The sequence below is a fragment of the Bos taurus genome, chromosome 24 (genome assembly GCF_002263795.3).
Source record: "Bos taurus isolate L1 Dominette 01449 registration number 42190680 breed Hereford chromosome 24, ARS-UCD2.0, whole genome shotgun sequence".
In the NCBI taxonomy this organism is placed as follows: Eukaryota; Metazoa; Chordata; class Mammalia; order Artiodactyla; family Bovidae; genus Bos; species Bos taurus.
This window is the reverse complement of record NC_037351.1, coordinates 13,952,289-13,964,875: the sequence shown is the minus strand read 5'-3', so window position 1 is coordinate 13,964,875 and position 12,587 is coordinate 13,952,289. Positions and strand designations below refer to the sequence as shown.

Sequence of the window (12,587 nt, the reverse complement as noted above, 5' to 3'; positions counted from 1 at the left end):
GTATGTTTTTCCATATTCTTGAATAAGTAACCTGCTTTGAAATTGTTAAAATATACATGCCTTTATCACAATTTTTCATGAAATTTTTTCACATTTTAAAAATGTGAAAATTTTTGTGACAGTCATTACTGTTATAAACTACCTCACCACTGTTATCTCTTATTTCTGTTTGTTGGTTAAATGAAAACTGCATTTTTATTTTAATATTTATGTTTTATCTAGTTTCTTTAGTGATGTCTGTTTATAGTTTTAATAGGTGTTAAATGGGTCCCTATAATTTGTAGGTATAGCATCATGCTATCTGAAAAACATTAATATATTATAAATACAATATATGATAGATGCTGAATTCCTAATGTTAAACTCACCTTACGTCTGTAACATATATCTTAACCAGTCTTTTAATGTCTTTCTGAATTGGATTTGTTTAATGTTCTTTAAAGGCATTTTTAAAAGCCATATTTCTTTCTATGGTGTGGCTCAGAAGGAGAGAGATTCTCCATTAGAATTTGAGGAAGAAATAGCATTTGAGAAAGACATTGAAGGAAGAGTAGAATTTCAGAGTTGAACTTGAATTTATTTTCCAAGTGGAGAGAGCAATACGAGCAAAGGCCAGGAGATTGAAAAGTGCAGGAAAATAGAAAGTATTTCATTTCACCAGAAATATGGGATATATGTAGCTGTCTGAGAACCAGGGTCAGAACCCATGTCTCTAACTGTAAATGCCTATATGAAAAATTACTGTTAATTCAATAAGAAATAGTGATTTTGACATGAAATCTTGCATTTGTATTCTAAAGCATTAGAATTAACTTCTTTAGAAGAATGACGATTACTATCTAGATAGTATTTCATAGCTCTTGAGAAAGTTTTCCTGAACTGTCTAAGATAGAAATCTGATTTTTTTGTTTGTTTTGCTTTACTTAAATGCTTATATCCTTCATGCCTGGAGGGATTTTATGTTTTTCGAATGTGACTGTGTAATGAACAAACAGCCTTTGCACTTAACTATTGAAGTTAATTTATTTTCATACAAATGAAGGAATGGGTAGTTTGAATACAGAAAGCAGATGACTAACACAATCATACTGTGATGAGTGACTTAAAAAGATGTGTTTTCTTCTGAATTTCTCCTTCTTGGGGAATTTAATAACAGTGCAACCTTTTTGCTTTCATGCAATAAGTCTTTTCTGTACTTGGGAAAGCACACTAGGTGGTACATTCAGCAGCATTTCCAAAGCCTGTCTGGTAATAAAGGGTAGCAGTGAAACTGAATTACTTAAACCTCCTAAGAATACTTCATTAAACAATTTTCTGTTATATAATTTTTTTCTTAGAATATACATAGAAGAATATCTAGAGCTATAAGGTGTGATAAATCCTAAATAAGATAATAGAAAATCAAGCATTTATTGATCCAATTAAAATTTGTTTTTAGAAGCAGAGCTCTATATAAGTATTTTGATAAAGTCATTTGATTTTCCTGGCCACTGATACTGATATATTTGAATAAGAATTAATAAGGCAGTTATCACAGAGTGGACTTCCCTATAGCTTTTGCGGTAAAGAATCTGCCTGCAGTACAGGAGACTTGGGTTCAATCCCTGGTTTGGGGAGATCCTCTGGGGAAGGGAATGGCACCCCACTCCAGTATTCTTGCCTGGAGAATCCCATGGACAGAGGAGCCTGGTGGGCTACAGTCCATGGGGGTTGCAAAGAGTTGGACACAACTAAGCAAATTTGGAAAACTCAGCAGTGGCCACAGGACTGGAAAAGGTCAGTTTTCATTCCAATCCCAAAGAAAGGCAATGCCAAAGAATGTTCAAACTACCGCACAATTGCACTCATCTCACACGCTAGTAAAGTAATGCTCAAAATTCTCCAAACCAAGCTTCAGCAATATGTGAACCGTGAACGTCCTGATGTTCAAGCTGGTTTTAGAAAAGGCAGAGGAACCAGAGATCAAATTGCCAACATCCGCTGGATCATGGGAAAATCAAGAGAGTTCCAGAAAAACATCTATTTCTGCTTTATTGACTATGCCAAAGCCTTTGACTGTGTGGATCACAATAAACTGTGGAAAATTCTGAAAGAGATGGGAATACCAGACCACCTGATCTGCCTTTTGAGAAATCTATATGCAGGTCAGGAAGCAACAGTTAGAACTGGACATGGAACAACAGACTGGTTCCAAATAGGAAAAGTGTTACGTCAAGGCTGTATATTGTCACCCTGCTTATTTAACTTATATGCAGAGTACATCATGAGAAATGCTGGACTGGAAGAAACACAAGCTGGAATCAAGGTTGCCGGGAGAAATATCAATAACCTCAGATATGCAGATGACACCACCCTTATGGCAGAAAGTGAAGAGGAACTCAAAAGCCTCTTGATGAAAGTGAAAGTGGAGAGTGAAAAAGTTGGCTTAAAGCTCAACATTCAGAAAACGAAGATCATGGCATCTGGTCCCATCACTTCATGGGAAATAGATGGGGAAACAGTGGAAACAGTGTCAGACTTTATTTTTCTGGGCTCCAAAATCACTGCAGATGGTGACTGCAGCCATGAAATTAAAAGACGCTTCCTCCTTGGAAGGAAAGTTATGACCAACTTAGATAGCATATTGAAAAGCAGAGACATTACTTTGCCAACAAAGGTTCATGTAGTCAAGGCTATGGTTTTTCCTGTGGTCATGTATGGATGTGAGAGTTGGACTGTGAAGAAGGCTGAGCACCAAAGAATTGATGCTTTTGAACTGTGGTGTTGGAGAAGACCCTTGAGAGTCCCTTGGACTGCAAGGAGATCCAACCAGTCCATTCTGAAGGAGATCAGCCCTGGGATTTCTTTGGAAGGAATGATGCTAAAGCTGAAACTCCAGTACTTTGGCCACCTCATGCGAAGAGTTGATTCATTGGAAAAGACTCTGGTGCTGGGAGGGATTGGGGGCAGGAGGAGAAGGGGACGACAGAGGATGAGATGGCTGGATGGCATCACCGACTCGATGGACGTGAGTCTGAGTGAACTCCGGGAGTTGGTGCTGGACAGGGAGGCCTGGTGTGCTGCGATTCATGGGGTCGCAGAGTCAGACACGACTGAGCGACTGAACTGAACTGAAGCAACTAACACTACTCCTCAGCCAATTAAGCTTTCATTTAGTTTTTTGTGAAAAGAATCATATAATGGTAAAATCACATGTATTGCTTTTTGTCAGTATTTGGGCAACTGTAAAAAAGGTTGACATGTCAGTATAAGAAAAAAGATGAAAAGAATTTATTTTGGTATTAAATAAGGGAAAATAGCATGTTGGGAAGTAGTCGTCATCATGGAATTTTTAAAATGGTGGAAATGACAAAGAGTAAATAAGCAATTAATTGCAAATACTGGGCCTCCCTGGTGGCTCAGCTGGTAAAGAATCCACCTACAATGTGGGAGACCTGGGTTCGATCCCTGGGTGATGATCCCCTGGAGAAGGGAATGGGTACCTACTTGAGTATTCTGGCCTCTGGAGAATTCCATGGATTGCATAGTCCATGGGGTCGCAAAGAGTTGGGTACGACTGAGCGACTTTCACTCTCACAAATGCTGTAGTTGTTAACAAAATACAGAAGGAAAGATTTGTTTATACCTGAAGTATAAATATAAATATTTAGCCAGGGATTTAACCTGGTTTCTGGGCTTAAGGAACGGTGACTAAAATTAAACTGGTAATCACAATGTCTTAATACTACATAATTGAATTTTAACTGCCTGAGTGGCAATTAGAACTGGAAGATAATAGATGCTGTCAATTTTCTTTTGAGTTTTGTTAGTTTCTTCAATTTGTAATTATTTTTGAAAGCAAAACTTTTGGCGTTTTCTTAATAGTCATTGGGAGGGGCTAAGAAGTACATTTATAGAGTATAATGGAAAATATTTCCATTCTTAACATTAAGGGAAAACTCAGAAAGGTAAAAACAACTTTCCTGATGCTTTTTTTTTCGGTATGAATTATCTCACTGTTTATCAGAAGAAGTAGGAGAAATTTAGATTTAGAAATTTGTTTTCTTCAAGCCAGTTTTGGTAGTTGGAAGGAAAATAAATATTTCCTTTAACTGAATGTTAAAATATCTACTTCATTGTAGTTTCCATTTAAGAGACAACCCAAATTCTCTAAATTCACTCAACTCCAAATTCTCTTAAAGGGAAAAAAAGCAATATAATATTTTTTTTAAAAATCCCAACCAGGAAACATTATGAAATAGAAACACTTTGAAAACTTAATAGATTGGAGTTTCACATGTAATCTTAGACCTAAAATGCCATTGCTGTAAAAAGGATCTTTTGTTAATTTCTCAGCTTTATATGAACCATCTCAATTATTTTTCTTAGTTTTTGTTTTTTTTTCTGAGCTTTTGGGATACTTTTTATTTTTTATTTTTATTTTCTAATAGAGCATGACTGATTAACAGTGTTGTGTTAGTTTCAGGTGTACAACAAAGTGATTCAGTTATATATATACATGTATGTATTCTTTTTCAAATTCTCTTCCCATTTAGATTATTACAGAATATTGAGCAGAGTTCCCTGTGCTGTACAGGTCCTTATTGGCTATCTGTTTTAAGTATAGCAGTGTATACATGTCGATGGGGTACCATTTTAAACAAGATGTTTACTGGTCACTTACTCTGTGCCAGGAACTATTCTGTGACTTTTTTCCTGTTAACTGATTTAATCCTCACAACTCAGTCTCTAAGGTTTATATGATTATGGCCATTTTAAAGAAGAGGACCCATTGAGGCACCAAGAAGTTCAGAAACCTTGGGACCTGCCCAAGGTAACACAACTGATAAGTGGTAGATTAAATCGTTTAACTTGATATTTAGGAATACCCATAACTTGTATGTAATCATTTGCATTTTTCTAATATTGGCTTATTTTTTGTTTGTTTTCCAGGATTTGTTGATGTACCTATTACAGCTGGTCCAAGCTCTCAAATATGAAAACTTTGATGACATAAAGAATGGATTAGAACCTACCAAGAAGGATAGTCAGGGTTCAGTGTCAGAGAGTGTGTCAAATTCTGGAATAAATTCTGCAGAAATAGATAGGTATGGATATCCAGGGAGGACTTATTTTCAAATCTGATAGTTTTCTACCTTTTCAGACTGTCGTCTTTTCTTTTTTCCCGGATGTACCAAGCCCTGGTTGGTAATAAGTTTGAAGTTCTACCAGTGAACATGGCATGTGTGCTCCAGAACACAAACTACTGTATTATAGGGCAGTGTTTTAAAAGCAAGCTATAGAGTCAGAATGCCTGAGTTAAAATCTTAACTCTACCACTTGCTAGCTGTGTAAACTTCTGCAAGTTAAATATTCTCTCTGTGCCCCTGGCCCTAGTTTCTCATGTTAAAAATGGGGATACAGCAATAGTAACTGATCTTTAAGGACTGCTGAAAGATTAAATGACACACATAAAGCATTTAGAAAAGTGTCTGACACATGGTGCTTGGTAAGTGTTGGATGTCATTGCTGTTCATGCAAAAAGAAAATGAAAGATTAGGCATATTAGTGGACTCAGACATTTTTATTGTAAAGTTGTATTTTTTATTGACTGCTTTTCACCTCTTTAGTAGTTAAAGCAACCTGTTAATTGAATTGAAAGTAGGCTATTAACAGTAATAACAGTTAAGAACTCCCACCTCTGTAGCAGACACCAGGAGATGGCCCATATACATTAAACTTGTTATTAGTAATCCTCTGAGGTAGGTGTTCATATCCCTAATTTAGACATGAAGAACTTAAGGAGAAGTAAATTCCCAAAGTCTTCTGTGTTGCAAATTAGGTAGAGTTTACTCCAAAGCCCTTGTTCTTTCTACTTTGCCATTTTTCTTTTCATAAAATCTTAAAATTTGAGATGAATAGAAACATTTGTATGAGAAGTTCTAGACTTAGTGGGTATAAAATTGTTTTGTGAAGAAATCATGAGATTTGTTAATTACAAATGAGATCTAGAATTCAGATTATCTGGATTAGTACAGTTATTTCGATTATCACATGAGTTCAAGATTATATTTCTGAATTTTTGTTGATGATAATGCTTTTTTTTTTTTAAATCTGCTGTTTTTCACTTAGAAGGAAACTGAGAAACAGTGAGGGGAAAACATTTTTTTCTTATATAGACTCCTTTATGTTTTCCTGTTTTTAAGAGAGGAGATCCCTTACATTTTCTTCCACTGTACATGAGAGGGCTTCAGTCTCTAGGCATGTTTACTTAACTTCATCTTACTTTTGCCACTTAGAGTGTTTTATTAGAACTCTGTTTAAGATTTTATGACAGGATGTAAACTATAAACTATTGTATCTGCTGGTCACCAATTTGTATGCTTTTTAAAAGATGAAAAAGAGATAGGAGTTGTCTTGTGGCCAAATATATTTGGAAAATACTGGCTTAAAGTAAAATGTACTTTTTAAAAACACTGTAGTATTTATCAGAAACTTTAATGTATGCAAACTTGCACATACATCTCAAAGATGAATCACCCATATTCTTTGACTATGGAGCCTCTTTTCCAGAATCTAATGTGACTCAGTGCTAGCCAGAACACACTTTAGGAGATGGCACTTTATCCAGACTCACTTGTGGTGAACTGTGCTGAACATATGTATCTTCTCTTACAGAAAGAGGGTTTTACATATCAGTGTATTATTTTTTCAGCTCCCAAATTATAACCAGCCCTCTTCCTCCAGTGTCTTCCCCTCCTTCTGCATCTAAAACGAAAGAAAGTTCAGATGGTGAAAATCTGGAGGTGAGTACAGAGCTTTTCATGTTTCCTGTAGGAGGGATCCTATCAAGTAAACATTTTATGTTGGTCTTGAAAATATTGATTTTGATGAATAATTACAACTTTATGAAATAATTTGGTTTATGATACATGTTTATAACTTTTCCTTTCAGCAAAAAGTGCCATCAATTCAGTTCAAGGCATTTTATTGGTGCCTTTGGACATGTTAATATAAATGGATTGAAATACAATGTAAAAATAAAGTGGACCTAAATATTTTATTAAGGAAACTCAGAATATTTATTGTTAACACATTTATGAACATTACTGTAGTTGTTGGTGTTTGTAATTACCTTGTAGAAATGTATGACTTTGATACTAGGGAAATAAACTAAGCTGCTCTTAAGTTCTTTTACCTAAGCAGAGGTAAAATTTTTTTGAGGTAAAACAGGTCTATATGGCTAGTGCTACTCTGAAAATTGTATTTGGGAGTACATTTGCTGAAGTTCAACTAGTATGTATTGTTGTTTTTTATCCCTGTGACTTCTAATTTGAGAAGAACCTTTCATATCCCTGATGCTGAAAATAAGTAATACATGCTTGATATTGGAAAGAGGTTTGTTTTGTTTTAAATGTATATATTCAATATCATTTCTTTTAGTCACATTTTAGGCATTAATGTTGTTAACTGAGTGACATTTGTTTTCACTATTAACTTTTAATTAGAGTATGCTTGTCTCTGCCTACCTCTTGATATATCAGGAAATATTGAAAAAATAATTTTATATTACTGGATCATAGAATCCTTAAAGGAGTTCTTTAAGGAACCATTTAGCTCCAGTTTATTTTTCTCTTTCAAAAGGGACTGATTGACTGATTCAGTAAGCAGTTCATTCACATGTATTTTTTTGAGTTCTGTGTACCAGAAATTGTTGTAGGTGCTAGGGTTGATACATGGACGGAGGAGCCTGGTGGGCTGCAGTCCATGGGGTCGCTAGAGTCAGACACGACTGAGCGACTTCACTTTTCACTTTTCACTTTCATGCACTGGAGAAGGAAATGGCAACCCACTCCAGTGTTCTTGCCTGGAGAATCCCAGGGACGGGGGAGCCTGGTGGGCTGCCGCACAGAGTCGGACACAACTGAGGTGACTTAGCAGCAGCAGGGTTGATACAGCAGAGAAGAAAACAGTCAAAATCTTTTCACTTCATGGAATTCATTCTAGTGTTTGGGCTGATGATAGTCAATAATATTTATATGCCGTAAAAGAGTAGAAGAAAAATCAGAATAGAATGATAGAGAATGTTGGGGTGGGGTTAGGTGATTGAAATTTTGAAAAGGCTGTTCAGGGAAGCCCTCCCAGGAAAAGTGACATCTTCTGTAAAGATGAAGCAGGTGAGGAAACAACCGTGTGGTGACCTGTGGGATGAGCACTTTAAGCAGAGGGAACAAGGACCACTTTTTTGTACTACTGCCCTGAAACATCTAAATGCATTGATCTCTACCTTTTTCTTTGTTTATCAGTACCCTTCAATGTTTGCTTTCCTCTGAGTACAGCTTTTATCCCAACTCATCATTTTAATCATTCTTCAGTTCTCTTGGCACAGTCTTAACCCTTGATAAGGCTAATTAATTACCTAATTTGTCTGTGCCTTAATACTTTGAAAGAAATCACATAGCCTAGCGTGTTGATATCACCATATATTCATGACCGCAAACACCAGGTGGGCACTCAACACTGGCTGACTTCCTACATTTCTCTAGATGGTTGCTCTCCCTGCTCTACAGTGACTCTTTCATACCTTTTCAGCCCTGTTCTTTATGCCCTGCCTCACAGTTTCTAGATCACAATTCTGCCTCATTTTTAATGGAAATAAATAGGAGTCATTAAATAAAAATGGTTCCCATTTACCATCACTAGATTTACAGATGTGAATCTCTTCCCATTCTTTACTTCTGTTTTCTTAACAATGAATAATATAACCATCTTGAAAGATATGCTCTCTTCTTTTCCTGGTAGAAATACTCAGACATGTTAGTATCTCTCATTTTAAAAATTCAGATATTGGAAAAAAAAAAGAAAACAAGAAAAATTCTTCCCTGATACCACATCCTTCACAACAGTACCTAATTTTCTTTGTTTTCTTCATAATCAAGTATCTCAGAGGAGTTGTTTGTCCATCTCGAGTCTCCTTCCTTTCTTTTTAGTCTTTAATTCACATCATTCAGGGCCTTTGTTTCCCATCATTATATTAAAACTTACTTTGCTAAAATAAAATAGTAAATGGCTTCAGTGTTTGTGGTTGTGTGTATTTAAATTTCTCGCAGCATTATTCAGGAAAATAAATGACTCCCTTCTTGAAAAGCTGACTCTTTTCATGGTTTGAGTGATACCATACATCCCCCGTTTTCCTCTTCACCTCTCCAGCCGTTCCTTCTTGGTTTCCTTTGTCAGTACTTTCTTGTTGCTTGACATGAGTACCTCAGGGTACTCATTGCTAGCACATTTCTCTCTCCTGAGTTTTAGATTCATATATCCAGATATCTACTTGATTTCTGTTGTATATCTGACAGGCATTTCAAACTTAATATTTCAAGATACAACTCTCTCCCCCAACACTCTTGCTTCACTTGGAATTTCTGTGACGTGACAAATCAATCCATTTACTAAATCCATAAATTTAGGAGTTGCTGTCAGTTCTTTTTTGTTTCATACATCCTCTCCATCAGCAAGTCCTATCAATTATACTTGCAAAATATTGTAATAATCTATTGCCTCTCGGTCACCATTCAGTCTTCTAGACTACCGTAATAGCATGCTGACTGATCTCAGGTCTGTACTTCTCAGAGCAAATAGAGTCATTTTCAGAAGATGTAAAGCAGATCACCTCACTCTCCTGCTTTAGATCTTTTGTTGAGTGTTGATTGCTTTGCAAATAAAGTCCATACTCAGTAGTGTGACAGTTTGGTCTTTGCTTCCCTTTTCAGCCTCCTTTACTTTTGTGTTCACTGTATGTTAGCTATATTGGGCCTCTTAAAAGTTCTTTGAACAGTGAGATTCAGGGCCTTGGTCCATACCATCATGCTGGTCGTGCCTAAACATCACATCCTCATTGCAGCCTCTGACCTCGCAGTCCAAGTTATTTTTATGACTTCCTTTAATGCATCTCTCCTCCACTAAATGTTAAGCTTCCAGTAGAACCAGGAACTCTGCAAACTATGGTGTCCTTAACCTCTCTCACATATTGCCTGGTCTAGAATAAATATTAGATAGGTGGGATGGAGGGATAGATAGATGCATAAAAATCTGATCTGTGGCATAGATATATAGGTGAAAACTGATAGGCAAATGTAGACTCTCTTATTTCCCCCTCGTGAATAGCAGATGGTAATATATAAATACATTTCTTTTAATTCTTTCAGCAAGATCTGTGTACCTTCTTGATATCAAGAGCCTGCAAAAACTCAACACTGGCTAATTATTTATACTGGTATGTGAAATAATTTTTTATTTTATAATCACTGTTTAGGACTATTTTTTCCCCCAAACTAAACAAAAAGGCAGTTTAAAGTATGAGCAATCATCCAAAAACCTATACAATATTTATATCTAGCTGTATTTCTTTGCAATTATGCTCATGGAAATGCTTGTTAGCATCACAGTTTTTCTTCCTTTCACTAACTTTCTAGGATCTAAGATAAAACTGGGTAAGTTAATTGATTTTTTTCAGTTTTATGTCTGTCTGCCTTTTATGCTGTTTAAATAGTGTAAGTATGATACTTTACTGTAATTCAGTATATTCACATTATTTACTAAAATACTGCAATCATGCTAAAGTAGAATTTGAAGTTACTTATCTTATAGATGAGGAAACTGAGGCAGAGGCATGATGTAGCTGAACTTGCTAAAACTTGAGCTGGGATTAGATCACTGATTTCAAATTTTGCCATTTACAGAGTGCTTTCAGTGACCTTTTCTCGTTTGTTCATGTGAAGTTAAATAGGGCAAATGTAAGTATCTCTGTTTTACATGAGAACACATTTCCTGAAGGAAAGAAAGAGAAGAACTAAGGTATAGAAAGGTTAACTGACTTACTGAGACACACTTAATATGAAGCATGGCTCCCTTTTGTCATAGAATTTTAAAGTGTAGAGAACAAGTAGCTTAAGCCACAGGAGAAATACTTTGTTTCTGGTTCAGTTAAAGAAAGCAGTAGGATTAAACACTAGACAAGAGAACCGTATCCAGTTTTTAGCAAACAAAAGGCAGAGCCAGTGGGTAAGCTCTACTTGAAGCCTCTGTACATTTGAGAGAACATTTTTTTTAAACTTCCTAACAAACTTGATATTTTTTTATCTGTAGAAAAGATCCGGGATTTAATCTTACTGCTCAGTTTACTATGTTTAACTGTGTTTTTCTGTTTTGGTCTTTGTAATGGGAAGAAAAATAATTCCATGCTTTTCTTTAGCAATTTAATATAATATTCATAAAACTACATTTCCCTCACAGTAACTTTCAGTATGTCCGTGAAAATACATCCACAGAATGTTTTGGCTAGTTGTTAATCACCATTTTAACTTTGAAAGGTTTGCTTAGAAATTATTATATTACCAAATCACTACTATTTCCTTTTAATGCAGCTTCTTGCTTCCTAAAGTTCTCCATATTGCAATTTGAATTCTTAAGTGTATGTCTATTAATTGGTGTTAAGGAAAAATACTTCCTCGTAAAAATTTAGGTAAATAATTTAGAGTAAATTAAAATGTGTAGGGCACAGTGCCAAGGTTTTGAGTACGTACTTTTAAGCCTCGTAGGTATTTAAAAATCAAGGTTTAATATATTTTTAAATGTTTTACTAAGAATTCCTTTATAGCTATATTTATTTCCTTGTAATATTCATTTCCTTGTAATATTCATGGAAAGTTTCTCTGGCTCATTACTTGCAGTGTAGATTAGTCACTTATAGAAGCTGTTTGTACATACACTGATTATGTGCTGTTTAAAATTATGTATTCTTTAGATTTGAGTGTAGACTAGATTTCACTGTAAAATTTGAAATTAGTTGTGATAAAATCTTTGCTGTCTTATGCCCCGGCTGATCCAGGGTATTCGAAGGAGAGACGGCGTAGGCGAGGATCAGGAAACAATTGCTTAATTAAACATTAATTAAGGATATAAAGAGTGATAGAATAAGGATAGCTCAGTAGGAAAATTCAGTGGAGAAAAGAGGCTGAGTGGCTTGGTTTACGCGGGAGACCAATAAAACTTCAAGACAAGAAGCTTGCACCACTTACGTAGGCCACAGGCGTCCTTCCGTTCTCCCGAAGGAGAGGAGACACTGAGGCCTCCCCGGTCGGATCTTAGAAGCCCAGGCATAATTAGTAAGCATGGTGGGTTCCGCGCTCCAGATGGAGACTCAGCCAGAGTGGGAGAGAGAGCGACATGGGGAGACCAGTGTTTCGAGAAACTGATCCCCATTCTTTATTTTCCATGGTCTACTTTTATACACTGAGATGTTATGCAAAAGTCACGCGGGGTCAGCAGTCCTGACTTTTATCAAAGTCAGGTGCTTCATACAAATGTATACAGAGGTCTTAGGGGTGTTACATCATCTTCTGGCCAGGGGGGCCTGCTGACAATTTACGACCCTCTCCTTGTGACAGCGGTCAGTCAGTCAGGACACTTATTTCTCCAGGGCTGATTATTCTCAAAACAGACGCCACCCAAATAAAGTTACATTCCTACAGGGTGAGGGTGTAGTGGGTTTTAGTTAAGGAAAGAATTTACTTAGCCTAAGGTCTAACGTGATTAATATCAAAGGTTAA

The 12,587-nt window shown here is 36.1% G+C and overlaps 1 protein-coding gene across 1 annotated transcript in view; it reads left to right on the top strand.

Annotated features, from left to right (window-relative positions):
• Nucleotides 1-12,587, top strand: part of PIK3C3 (phosphatidylinositol 3-kinase catalytic subunit type 3) — a 164,464-nt gene that overhangs the window by 77,459 nt on the left and 74,418 nt on the right. Inside the window, 3 exon segments of the mRNA NM_001099067.1 lie at nucleotides 4,933-5,087; nucleotides 6,695-6,785; nucleotides 10,185-10,252. Coding sequence (NP_001092537.1) covers nucleotides 4,933-5,087; nucleotides 6,695-6,785; nucleotides 10,185-10,252 — 314 coding nt within the window.